This window comes from Erythrolamprus reginae, chromosome 1 (assembly GCF_031021105.1).
Source record: "Erythrolamprus reginae isolate rEryReg1 chromosome 1, rEryReg1.hap1, whole genome shotgun sequence".
NCBI lineage: Eukaryota > Metazoa > Chordata > Lepidosauria > Squamata > Dipsadidae > Erythrolamprus > Erythrolamprus reginae.
The window spans coordinates 113,042,394-113,066,195 of NC_091950.1; the positions used below are offsets into that span (position 1 = coordinate 113,042,394).

The 23,802-nt window shown below is 39.3% G+C and overlaps 1 protein-coding gene across 3 annotated transcripts in view; it reads left to right on the forward strand.

The window, feature by feature from the left end:
- Positions 1–23,802, forward strand: part of BBOX1 (gamma-butyrobetaine hydroxylase 1) — a 55,852-nt gene that overhangs the window by 25,670 nt on the left and 6,380 nt on the right. For all 3 annotated transcript variants that reach the window (XM_070761979.1, XM_070761989.1, XM_070761987.1), the window contains exons 4-7: positions 2,803–3,001; positions 17,017–17,122; positions 19,764–19,960; positions 21,510–21,676. In XM_070761979.1, the coding sequence (XP_070618080.1) occupies positions 2,803–3,001; positions 17,017–17,122; positions 19,764–19,960; positions 21,510–21,676 (669 nt within the window). The remainder of the gene's footprint in view (positions 1–2,802; positions 3,002–17,016; positions 17,123–19,763; positions 19,961–21,509; positions 21,677–23,802) is intronic.

Consider the following 23,802-nt stretch of genomic DNA (forward strand, 5'->3'; position numbering starts at 1 on the left):
AATTTTTAAGGCTGTTTTAAACATGGAGTGCACACTAGATAAAACTCAGTGGGGAAGATTCTGAAGAGGGCAGGTGTTAAGATAGAGAAAGCACATTTCTTATGTCCCATTAGATTACTGTTTCTTGGAGAAGACAGGAGCATGTCTACTCTTTCTGATTATATCATCTGAGCAGAAACATCATAAAACAGCTGTCCAGGCCCGGTGCTATGAAGAACTTGACAGGTAATGAGCAATACTTGAATTGCACCCAGAATTTACTGAAAACCAGTGCAGTTTATAAAACAAAGGCATTAGATCAGTGGTTCTCAACCTGGGGGTCGGGACCCCTTTGGGGGTTGAAAAACCATTTCACAGAGGTCACCTAAGAGCATGGGAAAAGACAAATTTCCCATGGCTTTAGGAACTAAAGCTTTTATTCTAGTGCCTTGGAACATATTTTTACAATCCAACCAATCAGGTGTTTACAAGTGGGGGTGTCCCTCTGATCTTCCTGACAATCAGTTTAAAGCTCTGTTGGGAGAATTGGTGCTAAATCTATGGTTGGGAAGGGTCACCACAACATGAGGAACTGTATTAAGTGGTTGCGGCATTAGAACGGTTGAGAACCACTGCATTAGATGAACACAACATGGCATTTTCCTAATTCCCTATATACGACTGCAGTCTGTATTAGTTGCAGCTTCCAAATAGTTTTCAAGGGTACCTCCAACTAGAGCACATTGCCATAATACTATGCTGAGTGCTGATATTAAAGGCCTCCTGGTCCAGGTAGGGGCATATTTGGCATACAAGCTGGACTTGATAAGAGTACAAAAATAATGATTGCTACTCCTATTACCACAATGTGATTGCCCATATGAGATCCTGTTTGTGCTCTGATTTGCTCTTCATCTTCCTCCAACAGAGTTCTAGGCATCTCTCCAGGATCAGCAAACAAGAGGCCTTAGGGTAGCAATTCAGCCAAAGGCCCCTGTCACAGGGAATCATCAAAGACTAAGCAAAAATGCTCATCAGATCCTTAGGAGAAAAAATATCCAAGCTTCTTCTGTAAGCCAGCAGGGTTTATTGTCTAATAGATCCTATTTACCTTCTGGAGGAGTAGCACCAATAGGCTAAAAAACAAATTAAGGAGTTATCTGACCATGGCAAAATATTAGTTGTAACCTCCTCAAGAGCCAAATGTAAATTGCCCTGAAATAAAAACCAGATTTAGTGTATGATCTCTGGTGCATGTCAAGCTCTCAATTATGTGATTGGCTTCATGGTTACCATGGTAGATATCAACTCCTGAGTTGATCCAGACTCAATCTTACCTGGGGGGAGATTGAAGCCCTCAAGAACAACAAGGCTTGGGATTTCTGTACCAACCTGGGGATGAAATGTTACCATACAAATAGGGATGCCAGTATAACAGCAGCAATGCCAAGTATTCCCTACAGCTGAGTTTTAACCAGAGAATCTCAGATTCAATTACCTGCAAAACAGCACCTCCAAAAGTCCATGAGGCCTCCTTCATGACAACTGACATTCCATCCTCTCTCCCTGGAAGCACAGCTAGTATTAGACTCAAAACCCAGGTGGACATAACTGCAAGCAGGGCAATCTCCCTCCGAGCTTACCCAGGTCTCATCTGACAAACTTTATAATAATGATGATGATGATGGTGGTGGTGGTGGTGATGATGATGATGATGATAATAATAATAATATTAATATTGCTTCTTCATTGCTTATTTGACCCCTATGACAATCATTAAGTGTCGTACCACATGATTTTTAACAAATGTATATTTTATTTTATGTACACTGAGAGCATATGCACCAACACAAATTCCTTGTGTGTCCAATCACACTTGGCCAATAAAAATCTATCTATCTATCTATCTATCTATCTATCTATCTATCTATCTATCTATCTAATAATAATAATAATAATAATAATAATAATAGAATTAAAAATTATAAATATATCAATTAAGAAGAAAACAGAAAACTCAACAGGGCAGGCTTGATGGACCCCCATGTCTTATTTTACTGTCAGTTTTCTAGGTTTCTATGTCTCAGTGATGCACATCAAGTTGGTGGCTATTCATCCACAGTGGAAGGTCTGTCAAAAAAACCTGGATTTTTTGAGTAATTCCTTCTATTAACAATTTTTTTCTCGTAGAATTTTAAAAAAATATTGATCTATAATCTGCCTTCCTATACCTGGAATCTATTATTTTCCCTCCTGTTCTATGGAAAGATGGAAAAGATGTTTTAAATCCTTCTAACAGCATTTTAGGATTTAGAAGTCCTTCACTCATTCTCCTCGAGTCATGTGAACATATTAATAATTACTTCAGTCTCCCTTCATAGGACTAGTTCACTGATTCCTCTCCCTTGATTGTTTCGGAACTAGTTTGTCTGAATTTATACCTGAATTTATACCTAAAGCTGAACACAAACACCATACTTATTTAGTATGATAAGACTTGTAGCACCAGCACAATGTGCAACATGTCTACACTGTTGCAATATAATATAATGTTATGCACATATATTTATATAGGATTGTGTGTCTCTTAGTATGATCTATTGGGTTATGGGGTTTTTTTCTTTCACTTACCACTTATTGAGGTGTATTTTGTGTTTGGGGGACTGCACTGGAGAAGTATCATCCAATCTCATTGTACACATGTGCATTGACAATAAAGGTTTGAAGTTGAATTTGAAGTTGCAGTTCGATCAGTATAGAATAAAATGGAATTCTCTTTAATAAAATAATTCATAATAATTGATTTAAATATTTCTTATGCAGAGCACCAGTATTGGGGTTCTGATCTTGAGCTCCCTACTATGGACTTTGAAGAGGTATTGCAGAGCGATGAAAGTGCATACAAGTGGTTGGTGACCCTTAAAAAGGTGGGAATTGTGCTTCTAACGGGAGCTGCTATCAAACAGGGAGAAATTCTGAAGCTCGGGCAGCGCATTGGGTTCCTTCGCCTCACATTTTATGGGTAAGCTGTTACATTTTTAAAAATGATGTCGCTTTGTCTGTCATGTCTAAGCATATCTTTATGCTTAGCTTTATAGAGCACTGGTGAGACCACATTTAGAATACTGTGTTCAGTTCTGGAGACCTCACCTACAAAAATATATTGACAAAATTGAACAGGTCCAAAGACAGGCTACAAAAATAGTGGAAGGTCTTAAGCATAAAACTTATCAGGAAAGACTTAATGAACTCAATCTGTATAGTCTGGAGGACAGAAGGGAAAGGGGGGACATGATCGAAACATTTAAATATGTTAAAGGATTAAATAAGGTTCAGGAGAGAAGTGTTTTTAATAGGAAAGTGAACACAAGAACAAGGGGACACAATCTGAGGTTAGTTGGGGGAAAGATCAGAAGCAACATGAGAAAATATTATTTTATTGAAAGAGTAGTAGGGACCCTGCGAGAAGCGCCCGCCGCTGGGCAAGTGAGGCAGGGCGCACAGCGGCAGGTGAAGAGAAGCGGGTAGGCATCCCCTCAGCGCTCTGTGCATCCAGCTGGTGGAGAAGGCCTGTGGGGCTGCCTTGATCGTCTCGTGCAAGGGGGCTCAGCTCCATCAGCCCCCACCCCAATCTTCTGCGGGGGTGCCTTTGGGAGGTTGCAGCGAGGCAGGTGAGGTGGGCGCGCACGACGGCAGCTGCAGAGAAGCAGGTGGATGTCCCCTTGGCGCTCTGCATATCCAACGGGTTGCGTTGGAGAGCAACACCCCCACACACTCCATCGTCCCATCGCGCCATCCAAACTGGGGAAGGAGGAAAGGGAGGGAAGTAGATAGGAAAGGCAGACCCTGAAGCTTTTGAGCAGACAAGGTGTTCTTGCTTGTCTGCTCAAAAAGGGTTTGGAGGAAGCTGGAGGGAAGGAGAAGGGTGTGGAGAGGAGAGGAGAGAGAGGTGGGGGGAGAAAACAATTTTCACTTTTTCCTCAACCGGATTAGGATTGCAGCAGTTAAATTGCGCAAGGGAGAGCAATGGACACGGGATATGTGTGTTTTTGTGGAGTGTTATCCTACAGCCAAGACCCTTCTCCCATAACTGGTGGAGGAATTCTGGGAGTTGAAGTCCACTAGTCTTAAAACTGTCAAGTTTGAAGATCCCTGACTTAGGGGTTAGAAGTGCAAGGTTCTTCAAACCTGGCAAGATATTAAGGCTTGTGGACTTCAACTCCCATTCCTAAAGTAGCAGGACTGGTAGAGGAATTATGGGAATTGAAGTCCACAAACTTGTAAAAAGTATTCTACTACACTGGTATTTTATTAAACATCTAGGTGCGTCTTATACATCGGTGCGTCTGATACACCGAAAAATACAGTATATCCATCCTAAGAAAAAATACAGGAAATAGTATAAGGGCAGACTAGATGGACCATGAGGTCTTTTTCTGCCGTCAATCTTCTGTTTCTGTGTTTCTATCTAAGCATAACCTTTTTGTGTAGGGAAAGAATAAAGGTATATACATATTATGTTGTCATTTTCTTCACACTTTTGATTTTACTAGTACCAGAAAAAATCCTAGTAGAGTTAAAGGCATTTCAGTCGGTCCAGAGATAGCTTCAATATTCAGTATTCAGGTATAACACAAACCATGATTTAACCTTACAACAGCCAGACAGATAAGAATCCTATATTACTCTGCCTCTTCCAGGACAATTATTAAGAAAGATTTGGAAATTATTTTTAGGAAGTCCATTTTAATTAATGGCAATTTACCACTTTTGATCAGTGGGAAAATGGTTAATTTTAATTTTTGGGAAACAAGGCAACTACATATCATGATTTATCTTACCATTGCCATCAGCATAAGTTTGAGAAGGCATAATAAGCTGTGATTAATCTGTATTAGACTTTTTTTTAATATCTTCACAACCAACCCAAAGAGAAAAGCAGAGAGCAGACTTTCCTTATATGATATGACTAACATATCTGAGCTGCAGTAATCCAAGCAACTAGCAGATGATAGCAAAACTGTTTATTTCCATTTATTACAGTGATACCTTATCTAACAAACTTAATTGGTTCCGGGACGAGGTTCTTAAGGTGAAAAGTTTGTAAGATGAAACAATGTTTCCCATAGGAATCAATGGAAAAGCGATTAATGCGTGCAAGCCCAAAATTCACCCCTTTTGCCAGCCAAAGTGCCCATTATTTGCACTGCTGGGATTCCCCTGGGGCTCCTCTCCATGGGAAACCCCACCTCCAGACTTCTGTGTCTTTGTGATACTGCAGGGGAATCCCAGCATCGCAAAAACAAGTGCTTTGCTGGCAACTGAAGTCCGGAGGTGGGGTTTCCCAGTGAAGGGAGCATCAGTGAAATTGCAGCATCACAAAAACACCGAAGTCCTCAAAACCCCACCTCCGGACCTCTGTGTTTTTGCAATGCTGCCATTTCACTGAGGCTCCCCTCGCTGGGAAACCCCACCTCTGGACTTCTGTTGTCAGCAAAGTGCCCATTTTTGCGCTGCTGGGATTTCCCCTTCTGGGATTCCCCTGCAGCATCACAAAAATAGGGAAGTCTGGAGGTGGGGTTTCCCATGGAGGGGAGCCTCAAAGTAATGCAAGCAGCGCAAAAACGGGTGCTTCGCTGGCAACGGAAGTCCGGAGGTGGGGCATCCCAGCGGCGGCAGTGGGTTTGTAAGGTGAAAATAGTTTGGAAGAAGAGGCACAAAAATCTTAAACCCCGGGTTTGTATCTCGAAAAGTTTGTATGACGAGGCGTTTGTAAGATGAGGCATCACTGTATTTGGATTTTGATGTATTAAGCCTACAAGCAGGCTTATAGTGTAGTTTTGTCTTGTGAAACAGTAGGAAATTGTATCTCTGTTTCTTGGCACTTTGCCCTTGAAATTTAGAAATATAATTTTGGGATATCCAGGAACCATATAAAAAGGATTTTGTCAGTCACATAGAATTTTCAGACTGCTGCACATGATGTAAAGTAATTCATGGTGTTAACATTTCAGGTGAACCAGTTCTTGGCATAGAATAAATGTAATTTTAACTTGCAGTACTATAGTTGACAATAAAGTATTTATTTTACTCATTTATAGTTAACAGAAAAAAGTTTTAGAACCAGCTTCCCATAAATCTCAGAATCTTTGATCATTTGCCCTGTAAGATTCAGCTAATAATAGTTATAATTAAAAACATATTGAGGTCATTAAGTGTACCATAGATTAGCACACTGACATTTTCATTTTCCCACTTTGTATCCAGCCTATAATTAAAAACAAATGTATTTAAATTATGGTAAGGACTGCTTCCTCCCAATACTGTATATGCATATTAGCACACTAGCCAGTGGTGATAAGAGACCCTGTGGATCATTAATAAAATTGTATCTCCATTAAAGGAATTAAATCCATTACTTAAGCTCTCCACCTGCAATAATGGTATTAGACTTCAGAAGTCTAACTTCGTGTAGAACTGATTATATGCCTCTGTTCAGGGCCATAGATTTCCCAGCCATGATGTCTTATAGCCACCTCATCCATCTTATGTTTCAACTTATTTCTCTTGTTCAAGGTTGGGTTCTAATTTTCCTTGCTGCTGATTCACTTTCTGAGCTGCTGTGTGGGTGTGCGTTCATTGTGCACCATGCAAGTGTGCTTTATGTGCACATGCACAGTGCTAAAAACACAGCTTCTGTTCATGTGCAGAAAGAAAAAGTAGCTTCTGTGCAGGCGCAGAAACAAAAAAACAAGATGGCAGTACCCAAGGCGCTGCCAAAAGAGCCAGTTTGGGTATATGGCAGGCATAGTTCCCTCTAAGCTGAGCAGTGAACAATCGCTCACTTAAAAATCATCATCAACTCAGAGTTTTCCAAACCTGCCCAGAAGCCAAGAGGGAAAGAGTGAGAGGGAAGGAGAGAGAGAGGAAGAGAGGAAGAGAGAGAAACAGATAGAAAAAAGAGAGGAAGGAAAAGAGAAAGAAAAAGAATGGGAGTAAGGAAGAGAGAAAGAAAATCAAAATCTAGTTTGAAACTAGCTCAACTATTTAAGTGGCATTTTGATATTGATAGAGTTGCCCTATTATGAGCTCACTGTTATAGACACACAGTACAGTATTTTATTTTGAAATTCTCTGAGGCAAAACAGGGTGGGTTTTTTGTTTGTTTGTTTGTTTGTTTATTATTTATTTATTTATTTATTTATTTATTTATTTATTTATTTATTGTTTCTGTGCCGCCCAGTCCCAAAGGGACTGCCGCTCAGACCCTATACTTTTCCGCCCCCCCCCCCCAAAAAAAAAATTAGAGGGAACACTGGTGGCAGGCCTGGGTTGCTGGATACGTTTCTAGCAACCCAGGCTGCTAAGGTACTGCTGGTTCCATAGAATTGGTTCTAACTGGCAACCCATCTCTGCTCTTGTTAGTCTTAAAGCAGCCTATAGACATCTGTTCAGAATTTGTTGCTATGTTTAATATGGGTTACAGGAAGCTTCATCTTAAATGCTGATAATATCCTTCAGAAATGTGACTATTTAATTCTAATGTGCAGTAGGAACATATTTTCCAGTTTGTTGAGAAATAGGTTTATGCAGGAACACTTTTTAATCAGTCACAGTTGTGAGCATGTTTAACTCTCTCAGCAGAAAGAGTCTTGTAGAAATATTTTGTGACATTTATTATCATTTAAATTTTTATTTATTTATTGCATTTATGGGCCACCCATCTTACCACATGATAAACTCTGGGAGGTGTACAAATATTAAAATGGTTATACTTTTTTGGATTCTACAACTGGGGTGTCTTTTCAGTTAGGCAATCTTGAGACTTGAGTTTCTGTGGTAGAATTATCATATCTGACTGTCAAAATCCAGATGGTGATGGTGATGGCGATGATTAGATTTTAATCTATCTTTTCTTCTACATAACTTAAAGTGGCAAACAAACCTCCTACCTCTTAATATCCCTACAACAATCCTGTGTGGTAGGTTGGGCTTAAGAGAGAGTGACTGACCCAAAGTTACCCAACTGGTTTTGATGCCAAAGGGAAGCCTTGAATTCACTGTCTCCTAGTTTATAAATCAATACTTTAGCCACTATTAGATTAGTAGAAGATTGATTGATTGATTGATTGATTGATTGATTGATTGATTGATTGGATTTGTATGCCGCCCCTCTCCGGAGACTCGATTGCAACAAAGAGATAACTCTATTTTGTGAAATGAAGTTATCATATGGATATTTGTTATCCAAATAATGGTAGCTTTCTCTTGTTGATATAAAAATACACATTAACTGGAGCCATTTTAGTGGTGTCTAGAGTAGATTCTCACATTACAAGAAAAGGACAACTTGAAGGAATCTCTCTACAGGGCAGCAGATCCCCAGTATTTCCCAAGCCTCATTTAAACACTATTGTAACAATGACATTTCTGCAAATTATATATTTAATGATCTGCTGAAAAGCCACAAAACCCAGTGTATTCAATGGCTTCCAGCCAATAAGAACTGTGAATAGTTTCCCCCCCCTTTTGTTTTAGATAATATCCTTAGTCTTGTTATAAACTAAAAATCCACTTCTTTTTCCTCTGTCTGAAGCTCTTAAAAACAAACAGGAGAAAATGATTACGTATACACATGCCAAGCCTTGACTAGAAGATTTACATTCCTTTCAGATTAGAACACAAAAGCAACAATTATTCACACACACACACCAGCCATGTTTTTTTACAAGGTGATATAGAATCTCCATTTGCATATGCAGCATTGGCTTAGCCAGTGTTACCCAGATTGGCACTCTCCATAGACATTTCCCAGACATTAAAGAAAGTTCTGGAAGGTAGAATGACGGCAGCAAAGTCTTCATTTATGGCACGCTGCAAGTCTGTTGTCAAAAAGGCTGGAAATGGCCCATTACCAGGGTGAAGACCCATTGACGAAGCAGAGTCTAAAAGAGGTCCAAAGCCCCTCCTTGCAGAATGGGAAAAAGTCACCAGCTTGAGGAGGTATTTGCTCCACTTGAATGCTGCCGTAGGAAGAGGCTCGATAGCATGGATAAGAGGGAGGTGGGGGGAGTGAAGCCACCAGGCAGACAAAGAGACTTGTGACTACACAAGAATGACTCATGTTGCATCTTCACCATGAAGTTATAACCCCAAGTCTACTAACTTTAAAAAAACATATTGAGCTAGACAAATAATAAACCTAGGGAAGGAAGGAAGGAAGAAAAGTTTTTACTGTATCCTGCCTTGCATTTAGAGAAAAATATACTATTTATTATATAATTCAATCCTATCTTTCTGTCTGTCTGTCTGTCTCATACAATCCCCACACACACACACACACATATAGAGGGAGAGAGAAAAACAGTTATGAAATGGTTTAACTATTTGGGTTTGAGTTAATTGACTATGACCAACCAAGTTTAAGCTATACTGAAGTTCCCACAAAGAGCAAGTTAATATTTGCTAAATAGAGGAGTTTGTTACAAGTTAAAAATAGCAAAGCAGTGGTTTGGAAAAATCATCTCTGCCAGTTGACAGTAATGGATAGTGAATATGTGATGAATTAAGCAGCCAGCGTTTGGCAGAGGATTAACCAGGAGGGTGGGGAAGACAAGGGAAGAAAAATGCACTGAATAAAGTTTCTATGTGTGCAACAGGATAAAATAAAACAATATGAAAACGGCTAAAATTTAAAGTTTCGGGAAGGGGGATAGTGAAGGTTTTTTAATCATCCCAGAAAACTATATCACACTGCACATCTCGTTCTTAGGTAGAATGAAAGTTTCAGTTCTATAGTATCTATACAACTTTGTTTCCTTTAGGAAGAGGAAGTCACTGAGGAATTTTTAATATTTGTGTACCATGGCAATGTCATAATTTTATTTATTTTATTAATTAGATTTGTATGCCACCCCTCTCCGAAGGCTCGGAGCGGCTCACAACAGGACAATCCTTCAAGGATTGCATACAAACACCATGCTGTAATTTAGTCTCTCACATACCACCTTCAGTATGATGAGATTTGGTATTTGGACCATGGACAACTTTCCTGACCAAATCTTGCCCAAACCTGTGTCATTTTTCTGTTATGAATAAACTTAGTTGAAGATTGCATTTTGGGCTTGGACACCCTAGAACTATGCCGCCTATGGTCTGACCTAAGCATAGTACATAAAATTATCTGCTACAACATCCCTATCTATCAATGACTACTTCAGCTTCAAACGCAATAATACATGAGCAAACAATAGATACAAACTCAAGGTTAACTGCTCCAAACTTGATTCCAGAAAATACGACTTCAGTAACAGAGTGATCAATGCCTGAAATGCACTACCTGACATCCTCAAACTCCCATAACCTTAATATTAAACAGTCTGCCATGGACCTCACCCCATTCCAAAGAGGTTTATAATGGGGCTTGCAATAGCAAACCAGTGTATCTACTGTCTTACTGTATCCATTTATTTGTACCCATTTCCTGTGTTCTTATCCATGTTTATAGTTTTATCTATTATCTTGTACATGTTTAGATGATAGATGGTAGGATGGGTTGGTAGGATGGGTAGGTGGGTGGGTGGATGGAGAGAGAGAGAGAGAGAGAGAGAGAGAGAGAGAGAGAGAGAGAGAGAGATGATAGTGAATGGACCATTGCCTCTTTAAAAGTTGGAAGTCTCTGTCTCCTCTCAAGGATGCATTTACTGCCACCTGGAGCCTACTCATGATTCCACCTTGAAAACTTTAAGGAATGAGAAAGGGCATACAGTTGATCATTCCAGCAGACTCTGGGAAATTGTTGACCTTGTTCCTTATTCTTCAACCACCACAGTTACAAGCCTGCAAGTTTCCACAACTTGAAACTTAGCTTAGATTTCTCTTTCCCTTTTTTCTCTTCCCCTTTCTCTGTGTGTCTACATTCTAGCAATTTTTGTTATTTTTTACATTAACACAAAAAGAAATGATATCATTTGTAGTTGTGCAGCGAACAAATATATTCATTCAGAATCTATTTGTTTTATGACCCTCCGGTTATTTCCTAGCTATTACAAAGTGTTTGGGAAACCTAGGATAGTTGCACATGCCTCAGAATTTTTCAGCCCACTGTGAGACATGAGTGATAATAAAGAACAAGCTGTTCCAAGCAGTTTATTTCTATGTTGGATCAAAGCAAAGCAATTAGGTGAAAATGGAATAGAAAATGGAATAGTGTATATGGGCAGCTCTGGTTAATATTAAACCATGATATGGCTTCCTAAAACTTTTCTGACTTAATTACTGCTTTCTTGCAGTCTGAGAAAGTTTCAAGTTTCAAGTTTTATTGGATTTATATGCCGCCCCTCTCCGAAAACTCAGGGCGGCTAACAGCAATCATAAACAGTATACAATAATAATCCAATACTAAAAGCGAATTAAAAACCCCTTAATATACAAAACCAAACATACATATAAACATGCCATGCATACAATTGTAATGGCCTAGGGGGAGAAGAAATCTTAATTCCCCCATGCCTGGCGGCAGAGGTTGGTTTTAAGTAGCTTATGAAAGGCAAGGAGGGTGAGGGCAATTCTAATCTCTTGGAGGGAGTTGGTTCCAGAGGGCTGGGGCCGCCACAGAGAAGGTTCTTCCCCTGGGTCCCGCCAAGTGGCATTGTTTAGTTGACGGGACCCAGAAAAGACCCACTCTGTGGGACCTAACTGGCCGCTGGGATTCGTGCGGCAGAAGGAGGTCCCTGAGGTAATCTGGTCCGGTGCCATAAAGGACTTTATAGGTCATAACCAACACTTTGAATTGTGACCGGAAACTGATTGGCAACCAATGCAGACTGCGGAGTGTTGGTGTGACATGGGCATATTTAGGGAAGCCCATGATTGCTCTCACAGCTGCATTCTGCACGATCTGAAGTTTCCGAACACTTTTCAAAGGTAGCCCCATGTAGAGAGCGTTACAGTAGTCAAGCCTCCATGTGATGAGGGCATGAGTGACTGTGAGCAGTGACTCCCGGTCTAAATAGGGTCGCAACTGATGCACCAGGCGAACCTGGGCGAACGCCCCCCTCGCCACAGCTGAAAGATGTTTCTCTAATGTGAGCTGTGGATCGAGGAGGATGCCCAAGTTGCAAACCCTCTCTGAGGGGGTCAATAATTCTCCCCCCAGGGTAATGGACGGACAGATGGAATTGTCCTTGGGAGGCAAAACCCACAGCGACTCTGTCTTGTCTGGGTTGAGTTTGAGTTTGTTGACACCCATCCAGGCCCCAACAGCCTCCAGGCACCGGCACATCACTTCCACTGCTTTGCTGAAAAGTGGGCGAAGGAAGCAAAAGAAGCTCTTCTCATATTCTTGCCCTTCGCTCCCCTTATTTAATTACTGAAAAATTTAACAGAATAACAGAGTTGGAAGGGACCTTGTAGGTCATCTAGCCAAAAAACAAAACAAAAAACCCCCAACCCTGTCCAAGCAGGAAACCCTACACTATTTCTGACAGATGGCAGTCCAGCCACTTGAAAGCTTCCAGTGATGCAGTTCCCATAACGTCTGAAGGAAAGCTGTTCCACTGGTTGATTGTTCTCACTGTCAGAAAATTCCTCCTTATTTCTAGCTTGAATCTCTCCCTTCTTCAGTTTCCATCCATTATTCCTTGTCTGACCTTCAAGTGCTTTGGAAAATAGGTTAATCACTGGCATGTTTATACAATGGCTTTATTATGATGCTTTTACTCCTGGGTCCTTCAAAGGATTTGGAGCTCACTCGCACTGCATTTAATTTTACCTGTCTCAGATCACTGAGATTTGAGCCATCAGTGTAAACCTACAACTGACCCATTGGGGAATGTAAATAAGCTAATACCCATTTTATAATTCTATTTGTAACTTAAATCTCTCCATGATTTCTGAACACATGCCTATGTTGGCAGACAGATGTGTTGCTATTGTGAAGAAGCTCCATGCCTGCAACATGCAATTCTACTGCTTTTAAAAGTCTCTTGCGAACACTGAATGTGAAATTGTCGTAGTTAACCTTTGGTGTGATTTTTGTATCTGTGTGCATGAGTCAAGATGGGGACAACCATGTTCTCATTCTTTCCCTTGTTTGGACTTTTAGTGGAATCATTCCACAAAGGATGATTGTGGAAAACACACGGATGTATAGGACCACAGTAGTACCCATTACACAGCAATACTTTGAGTTTACAGCATTTCAGACTTGAAAAGTTTTATACTTTATTTGAAATTTCAGAAATTTTGCTTTGTGAAGAAGATGGCTAGTTTTAAGAGAAAATAAACACACAAGCACTTAGTAACATGTACAAAATCTTTTCTGTGTCTAATTGAATTTTGTTGTATTCAAAACTGATTTTGGTATGTGAGGATGTTTTTTAATAATCATATCAGAATTCTTTTTACAACTAAACAGTAATTACTAAGCCAGAAAGATTTTAATTGTTAGTGTATTTCTCAAAATATGGTGGATTACTAATTGAATAGATTTTTTGAAATGGTTTTTTTAGACCATGTATTTATCTTTGAAATTTTTTTAAACAATTATGCCATGTTTACATCTGTCATCCGAGTAACATTCATATCTAAAAGAAAGGCAATTGCTATAGAAATTTAAGGAGTGTTTGAAGAGCCGGGGTGGCGCAGCAGGTAGAGTGCTGTACTGCAGGCCACTGAAGCTGACTGTAGATCTGAAGGTCAGCAGTTCAAATCTCATCACCAGCTCAAGGTTGACTCAGCCTTCCATCCTTCCGAGGTGGGTAAAATGAGGACCCAGATTGTGGGGGCAATATGCTGGCTCTGTTAAAAAGTGCTATTGCTAACATGTTGTAAAGCCGCCCTGAGTCTAAGGAGAAGGGCGGCATAAAAATCGAATAAATAAAAATAAATAAGACAAATATATTCAAACAATAAACTAATAGATGACCCTACATTGTATAATGATCAATTACAAACATGTAATTTATCAGTGTAGCCTACTAAATCAAAGTTCATCCTTAATTTAAACTTTGATCAATAAATTGTCTGGACTTACTATGTTGTACAAACTGTGATTTATGGCTTAACATGGTGTGTAAAACCAGCAAATTGTGCTAATTCAATAAGGAATTACCATATTAGTGAATTATGGAATAATGTACAGTATGAACATTGCCAATTAAAGCCCTGGTAGGGAAGAGAGTTTGCTTCATCAAGTTTCTCTTCCTGAATTGTTTTTCCTCTGCAGTGGAGCACTTCCCTAAAAAGTGCTAACTCCAAGTTAGCAAGCTCAGCTCACCACAACATTTGGTGGTTAATGTGCAAATTGGTTAGAAAATGATTTTTTTATTATTATTTATTACCATTGGACAGTGATACCTTGTCTTACAAACTTAATTGGTTCCGGGACGAGGTTCTTAAGGTGAAAAGTTTGTAAGACGAAACAATGTTTCCCATAGGAATCAATGGAAAAGCAATTAATGCGTGCAAGCCCAAAATTCACCCCTCTTGCCAGCCAAAGCGCCCGTTTTTGCGCTGCTGGGATTTCCCTGAGGCTCCCCCCCCATGGGAAACCCCACCTCCGGACTTCTGTGTTTTTGCAATGCTGCAGGGGAATCCCAGCAGGGGAATCCCAGCATCGCAAAAACGAGCGCTTCGCTGGCAACGGAAGTCCAGAGGTGGGGTTTCCCAGTAAAGGGAGCATCCGTGAAATTGCAGCATCGCAAAAACACCGAAATCCTTGAAACCCCACCTTCGGACCTCTGTGTTTTTGCGATGCTGCGATTTCACTGAGGCTCCACTTGGTGGGAAACCCCACCTCCGGACTTCCGTTGCCAGCGAAGCGCCTGTTTTTGCGCTGCTGGGATTCCCCTGCTGGGATTCCCCTGCAGCATCACAAAAACGCAGAAGTCTGGAGGTGGGCTTTCCCATGGAGGGGAGCCTCAGGGTAATCCCAGCAGCGCAAAAACGGGTGCTTCGCTGGCAACAGAAGTCCAGAGGCGGGGCATCCCAGTGGTGGCAGTGGGTTTGTAAGGTAAAAATAGTTTGTGAGAGGAGGCAAAAAAATCTTAAACCCTGGGTTTGTATCTCGAAAAGTTTGTATGATGAGGCGTTTGTAAGATGAGGTATCACTGTATTTACGAATGGTTGCTAAACAAGTCCCTAAACTAAGAGTGGATATTTCAAATTCATACTGTCAGCCTTTCTCAAACTATACAGCCTTTCTCGTTGCTTTACCAACCCGGAACCAGTTTGTTCTGTCTTTGTTTGACCTTCCTCACTTATATACAGGATTCACATGAAGACAAGTGGGATGTTGTGGGATTCCTAGCACCTTCCACAGCAAGATGTGACTGATCCAATCAAGAACCTTTCTAATAATCAGAGCAACGCGTATACTAACATATTTCTTTTGTTTTCTTTGACTTTGCAATTATATAGCATGTATCGGCTGTAATATCTCTTTGTTCTAACCTTTTTCTAAACAATGAACTGGAAATGCTTTGCATCGCTAATGACTACAACATTCTATTTGTTTTTCTTTTCTGAACACTGCAGGAGAGTCCAACCTCAAATTGCCATGGTAAAGGATGCCAGTGGACAGATAATAACCCTTTCTACACAGACCTATATTTGTATTGGACGATCCTAAACATTATTTGCTAGCATGCAACATTTAGGATATTGCACAGTAGTTTGCACACTATATTCCATCAAGATACTATATTCCAGTCTATAGATTGACATCATCCAATCTGTACCATTCTCTAAATTTATTTGGCATATCCTCTTAAAATGTTCATTGGGGTTTTTTATTTTTATTTTTTATTTTTTGGTGCTTGTCGTATTTTTATGGCCTGTAATAATAATAATAATAATAATAATTATTATTATTATTATTATTATTATTATTATTAATTAGATTTGTATGCCGCCCCTCTCCGAAGACTCGGGGCGGCTCACAACAATAATAAAACAATATTACAATGAAACAAATCTAATATTAAAACATATAAAACCCCATCATTTAAAACCATGCAGCACACACATACCAAACATGAAACATAAAAGCCTGGGGGAAGTGTTCCCCATGCCTGGTGATACAGGTGGGTCTTAAGTAATTTGCGAAAGGCAAGGAGAGTGGGGGCAGTTCTAATCTCTGGGGGAAGTTGATTCCAGAGGGCCGGGGCCATCACAGAGAAGGCTCTTCCCCTGGGCCCGCCAAATGACATTGTTTAGTAGACGGGACCTGTAGCCTGATTTGGTAATGACTGGAATTCATTCTGTACCATTCCAATCTGTACCATTCTCTAAATTTATTTGGCATATCCTCTTAAAATGTTCATTGGGGAGTTTTTTATTTTAATTTTAATTTTTTTTGGTGTGCTTGTCGTATTTTTATGGCCTGTAGCCTGATTTGGTAATGACTTAGTCTTCTAGTATTTCCTAAAGTATACTGGATATTGACAAATCTACTGTAGAGTATTTCAGTATATTTCTTTCATCTTTTTGGATTTTCTTAGAATTGGTTAATATCTGTCCATTGGAATAATTTAGCATGCCAATTCGAGGTTGGAATCTCCTCCAGTGTTCAGAAAAGAAAAAACAAATAGACTGTTATAGTCATTAGCGATGCAAAGCATTGCCAAGTTAATTGTTTACATGGATGAATATAAATAAAAACTCATGGGATATTATTTTTCAGGAAAGGGAATTTCAGATCTGAACATTCCTTTCCAGATGTGTTAGTAGATGCGTTTCCCCTAAAGGAAAGAGCAATTTTGGAAGAGGAGGAAGAGGAAATTCAAAGCCCACCTTTTTCTGTTCCCTGTCACCTGTAATCGCGATAATTATCCTCCCCATCTCAAACAATGATTAGCTGCATTTTTAAAGTTTAATAAATGCTATTAATAAAATAATAAAAACAGTGAAACATTGATAATTTAAAGTGGATATTAATTTTCTGATTATTTGTTCTTTGGATTTGTATAATGTGCATCTAGATTTTTACAGGCAGTTTATTATAATTTTGTTATTCATTTCTTGTTCATTATAAAGACCTACTTGGCAAGTGCAAGACAAATTGGATGCCAACAACGTGGCCTACACAACTGAGAAGCTAAGTTTTCATACCGATTACCCTGCTCTACAATTTCCACCAGGGGTAAGGCAAAGATTTAAAAAAGGCAGCAGTAAAATAGGTGCCAATAGTATAGTAATAGAAATGTTTTGATTAACCATGTATTATGTTGTATGGTATAATGGTTAAAAGCACCAGAGCAGAAACTGGGAGCCCATGAGTTTTATTCAGAGAAGACCAACATAAAAAGAAGTGTTTTCAAAGAAAATTTAAAACACATCAACATTGGCATCTGTGCCAGAACTTCACATAGGACCCAGTTTATAATTGTATCATGAACAGTAGAGCCTCTCCCTGAAGGTCCTGAATGTTTATATAAATAATAGTATTATTTGAGTTGATCAAATTCCAAATTGTTTAGAGCTTTGTGAATTAACACTAACATCTTGAAGCTGGCTCATTAACACAGTAGAACTCAGACATGCTTAATCATCTTCCTGGCGTTTTCTGAACTAATTGCAGCACTGAACTATTTCCAGGTTCGCAAAGCACATCGTAATAATCCAATTCTGAGACACTTATTCCAGGAAATCTAATCATCAAGCTCTCCAAGTCCAAAAGCAGACAAGGGATTTATGAAAAGCAAATAGTAATAGGCAACTGTTTCTCTAACAAAGAGGACAGATTCAGGCTGCATTAACAGAGAGATAGGATCAAAGAATCAAATCGTAGAAATGTTAATACCATTTTTATGATGCCTTGATAAAGCCATGCTTGGAATACTGCATCCAGTTTTGGTCACCACAATGTAAAAACATGTTGAGACTCTGGAAAGAGTGTAGAGAAGAGCAACAAGGATGATTAGGGGACTAAAGCATACGAAATGCCCACCACACGAGCGGTCATGGGCCTTCCTAGGCACGCCCATGTTTCTCCAACACTCCGTGGACTGCATTGGCTGCTGATTGGTTTCCAGACACAATTCAAAGTGTTGGTAATGACCTATAAAGCCCTACATGGCATCCAGCAAGATTACTTGCAGGACTATTTTCTGCCATACAAGTCCCAGCAATCGGTTAGGTCTCAAAGGGTTGGCTTTCTCTAGGTCTCGTCAACTAGACAATGTCACTTGGCGGGGCCTAGGGGAAGACCCTTCTCTGTGGGAGACCAGGCTCTCTGGAATCAGCTCCCCCCCGGAGATTCGCGCTGCCCCTACCCTCCTCTCCTTCCGCAAGAGTCTTAAGACTCATTTATGTGGCCAGGCTTGGGGCAATTAGACCTTAACCTCCTGGCCAACAAATGCTATGCATGATTGTAGTCTTCTGATTTAAATGATATCTTGCTCTTAGTTCCCTAATTTTGTTACAAATAGCTTCAGATAATATTTTAAATAGCACTGGTGATGCAATAACATTTAGTACCAGATCTTACTTCCAGATATATCTTTGATTTTGCCCGTTCATAAAATGCACCTGCGATAAGCAAGCTTGTACTCATTCAGACATTTTACAGTACAACAGCTGCAATATTTTGCTGTTCACATAGCCCTACAACTATAGGGCTATGAGGCCAAAACATCTGGAGAACACTATACTGTATTGTTTGAGGCTAGTGTTTCTCAATTCCATTTTAATTAGCTCAGGTGCAGTCACAGATGCACTCACTTTGTAATATTGTACTATGGTGTTATTTATGGCAGGTATCCTGAATTTTAGCTGACAAACCTATCCATGTATTGTATAAGAGTGGGGGGGGGGGAATTGAGCTCTGTAATATTGCATTAAAGCAATGCAAAGTTAACATCATTTAAGTCTCCTAATAGAAAACAGTGAAATATGAAAAGTTCCACCTACCAAGTACAGCAGTCAGAGCCCTTATTCAGTATAATCATTCTATTTAAATTTATGAAAAGCTCCAAATGGTGCAAATTGGCCTTTGCATATATCAGTTCTGGTGAGGTTTACACTGTGATTCCATGTTATTTTCTATATAATCACTTTAAATCAACCATGTATTAAATTATGTTCAGCTCAAAATGCATCTGTTGTTGTAATAACTATGGACTGTATTGCAGCATAATGCTTAGAATTTCTCAGATGGATTCATGGGAGAAAACCCATGATGTTTCAATGGAGAAAAATTATATGTATGTGTATGTATTTTAATAACCTACTGAACTTCTAACATGGTCCATATTTCTGCCATTCTTTCTGTATTTGCAAAGATGGGGAGATTAATGTGGTCTATGTGTTTCTGTAAGAAATTTTTACTCAAGGCCTTTAAACAATCTGTGGTATCATGCCTCTGATGAATTAAGCAGATTGTGTGCTACTAAATAGATGCCATTTTTCTCCCAGTTTTGGGAGTTACCTTGAAAATTCATTTACAAGTACAAGTACATATGGTATGGCAATCAAGGTGAGGTTTTCAAATGGGAAAGAAAAGAAACTTCACATTCTAATTTATGCCAAGAATCACACCAAGATATTACTTTCAAATGCTTGTAATAATTTTTTAAAACATAGTTTTAAACAAAAAGTTTTGCAAGCAATCTTTACAGTCTCTGTATGATTCTAGGTTTGGGATTTTTAAAGAATTAAAACATCTAATGTTATATAGTAAGGAGACTTCTGAAGATATTGATGACATAAAATATAAATGTATATTTTATAGACATAGCATAATGTTGAACTTAGAATAATAACCTGTTATTAATTTGTTACAGATTCAGTTTCTGCATTGTATAAAACAAACTTCTGCTGGAGGAGAGAGTGAAGTTGTGGATGGATTTCATGTAGCCAATAAGTTTAAGGAGCAAAATCCTTATGCCTTCAAAATCCTGACCTCTACATTTGTAGATTTCACAGACACTGGAGTTGATTACTGTGATTTTGCCATGCAAGCTAAACAAAGAATTATAGAGTAGGTAACATTGAAGTATATGGTATATTTTTATCTGATGCTGCCTTGATCCTGAATTGTAAGCAAAAGTATTGTTTTGCTTTATTTATTTAGTATATTTATATGGCCATCTACAGTATCTCACTAGTGAAACCCTGAGCAGTTTTACTGAACAACATAAAAAGTGTTAAGGCTATGCTGCCACCTTGTGGACAAGAATACAAATCAACTTATCTTTTTCTCATTTTATCTTTTTTTTCCCCATAAAATGTTCATATTATCATATTGAGAGAGAGATGGAGAGAGATGATGGATATAGGTAGGTAGGTAGGTAGGTAGATTATTATTATTATTATTATTATTATTATTATTATTATTATTATTATTATTAATTAGATTTGTATGCCGCCCCTCTCCGTAGACTCGGGGCGGCTCACAACAACAATAAAACAATGTACAACAAATCTAATAATTTAAAAATCACTAAAAACCCCTTATTAAAAGCAAACATACACACAAACCTATCATGCATAAACTGTATAGGTCCAGGGGAGATGTCTCAATTCCCCCATGCCTGATGGCAGAGGTGGGTTTTAAGGAGTTTACAAACGACGTGGGTGGGGGCAGTTCTAATCTCTGGGGGGAGCTGGTTCCAGAGGGTCAGGGCCACCCCAGAGAAGGCTCTTCCCCTGGGTCCCGCCAAACGACATTGTTTAGTCAACGGGACCCGGAGAAGGCCAACTCTGTGGGACCTAATCGGTCGCTGGGATTTGTGCGGCAGAAGGCGGTCCCGGAGATAAGATCTATAGATAGATAGATAGAGAGAGAGAGACAGACAGACAGACAGACAGACAGACAGACACTGAATTATAGGATAGGATACTATATTTACATTATTATATTATCAGGTGGGATGTGTCATGCACAAGACACGCTCACCCTTGTTTTAGAGAAGGTGGGAGAAAGTCACAATATGTCACATGTTGACAATGTGACAACGTGATTTTAACATCCCTGCATTATATTATATCATTGCATTTTTGAAATTTATCTGCAGGTAATCTTGGTTTTTTGTTAATACAGGCCTCAGCAAAGCATTACATACCGCTGGGTGGAGGAAGCTTTATAGTGGGCAAATGGTTTAATTTCTCCTACATTCATTTTATAGAATTTTTTTTTACAGTTGAGACACTTTTCGCATTAAAAGAGGTAATAGAAATTCAATGCCACACTAAACAGATAGTTTAAACCATGATGAAGCCTCAAAATTTAAAGCACTTGTCTCTGACAGAATGAACTAACTCTGTCTAGTTTTGCTTTCGGGTTTAACGTTTCCCTAATCTCAAATTTATAAAGAAATTTTGGACAATTTAATTGCTTTATTAAAACGAACCAGTCAGGTTCTCAGTTATTTGGCAAACAGCAGTTTATTCACTCTAAGTTTAATCGTTTAGTCATTATAAGGTTTACAACCCTAACCCATTTAAAATGCCAGTGAATGAAGAATTGTGTTATAAAAACTGTTGAAAATTTTGAGGATAACCTGAATTGTTCTCTCATTTCTCATCAGTGTAGATGAAAAGGGCCAAGTGGTTCGTATCAATTTTAACAATGCAACCAGAGATACAATATTTGACATACCTGCTGAGAAAGTAAAGCCATTTTATGCTGCTCTCAAGGACTATGTTGGTCTCCTAAATAGCACGGATTATAAATATTCATACAAAATGAAGCCAGGTAGGCCTGGATGAAATGGTAATCAGTTTTTTTTCTACCTAACTGACTTCAAAGTCTTTTTCAGTAAAAATAGGAAGAAATATACAAAAACTCCCTCAGAAAATTCTCCAACTTTTTAAGGGTAGATTTTTCAGATAGAAGAAGGGCTCCTGACAAAACATATTCTGTTGTATAAATTTGTATCCCGTCACTCTTTAATTAATTAATTAATTAAAATAATAAAATTCTTTATTTGCTTATCTACTGAGATTCTCAATCATTTTAGGCCCAAAGAACTAAAGAAGCTTCTTGGATGAGAAGCCAAATGCTTTCAAGGAAAGGAAAAAAGAAAATCCAGGTGCTTTCTGAAAAAAGCACCTTTGAGACTTCTGTTTTACTTTATTGTCAACTCTCCCCAGCTTTTGGGGGAGAGCCAGGGAAGGGAATGGGCAGAGGAAGTAATCTGCCTTCAGAAGTTGGGAGCTTCTCCACTGAAGAGACTGGACTACCCTCTGTCAGAAATGGTGTGGGGTCTCCTGCTTGAGCGGAGTAATGGTGGACTAGATGACGTACAAGGTCCCTTTGTTATTCTGTTGTTTTATTATATGAATCTTTTCTTTTTGTCTACCTATTGTTCTCAACCGCCCGTAATTACAGGGTAATTAGTCCAGGAAGAAACACACCACACGATAAAAGGAAAACCCAAAAGGTTTTATAAACAGAAAAACAGAAACAGCTCCCTTTTTAATTGTCAAAGGGATTTTCTGGTACACACAAGGCACAGGTTAAATGCAGTCCAATTGCTCACCCAATAACTGGGAAATTGAGTCCAATTCTAAAGTCCAGAGAGTCCACACACAATCCTAAATAGCAAAAACCACGATCTTGACGAAACAATGAATCAGATAAACTGCCATGAGGCTAAAACACCAGGCTGCACTTTTATCTGTAGCACTAATTACAGCAGCCCCACCCAGCCACAGGTGGCCTCATTTTCTCTTGTAATAATCTTTCAGTTGTTGTCTTCTATGCATCACTCTACGCATGCATGGATGTGTCATTAATTCTTGTTCAGAATCCAGGGATGATACAGATGACTGATCTCCTCCTGGGCTGTCTGCCAAACTCCCCTCTTCTCTGTCACTCATGCTTCTTTGGTCAGAGGAGACTTCGTCGTCAGATTCTACTGGGAGCGAAACAGGCCTGCGGCATGTCAATGTCTCCCCCACATCCACCTCCACATTCCTTGGGGCAGGAGCTGGGCCAGAGCTAACCACAACACCTATCATATGCAGTTTTTCTTAAAATGCATTCTGAAGTGATAGTGGAGATAGAGAGATGGATGCACATATATACAAATATAGATTTCTCCTAATATTTGAATATTAAGTGCATTTGGCAGCCCCAAGCCTACTTTGGTTGAAAATGATTACAGTGATCCCTCGTTTTTTGCAGGGATGCGTTCCAAGACTACCCGTGAAAAATAAATTTCCGTGAAGTAGAGGAATTTTTTTTTAATTGAAGAAGTATTTGGACTTTTAAAACCCACCCTTTGCATTAAACAGTCATTCTATAATGTTTCTGAACTGGAACTACATGTGATATCCTACCAGTTTCTTTAATAGAGTACAGTAGTACTGTAGAAGAGTTTTATGAATTTTTAATGGATTTAAATTTTTCAATGGATTTAATGGATTTAAGCCCCCTTTGAAAACCTGTAAAGTAGCAAATCCGGAAAAGATGATCCAAGAAGTAGTGAGGGATTACTGTAGTACTTCAATATTTTGCACTTGTCTCAGAAGCACCAGGGTGCTTCTAGCTTGAAAGAATCAACCAGTGACATCACTGTGGCCCTGAGAATGCTAGCTGGAGGTTCTTTACACATCCCTGAAAGGAGCTGAAGTGAAGGATGAGAGTTCAACCCTGCCTCATGGCGGCTCTCAGGTCTCAAACATGGACTTGTTAACCTCCTGACAAGCAGCCCAACAACTCATGCCACCATGCCCCTTCAGTATGAGAGAACCTGCATGCTATAGGCCAGCAGCCCCCAACCTTTTGGGCACCAGGGACCAGTTCTGTGGAGAGATGTTTCTCCACAAACTAGAGTGGGCACCTTTTCATATACCGACTATATCCCATGTTTGTGT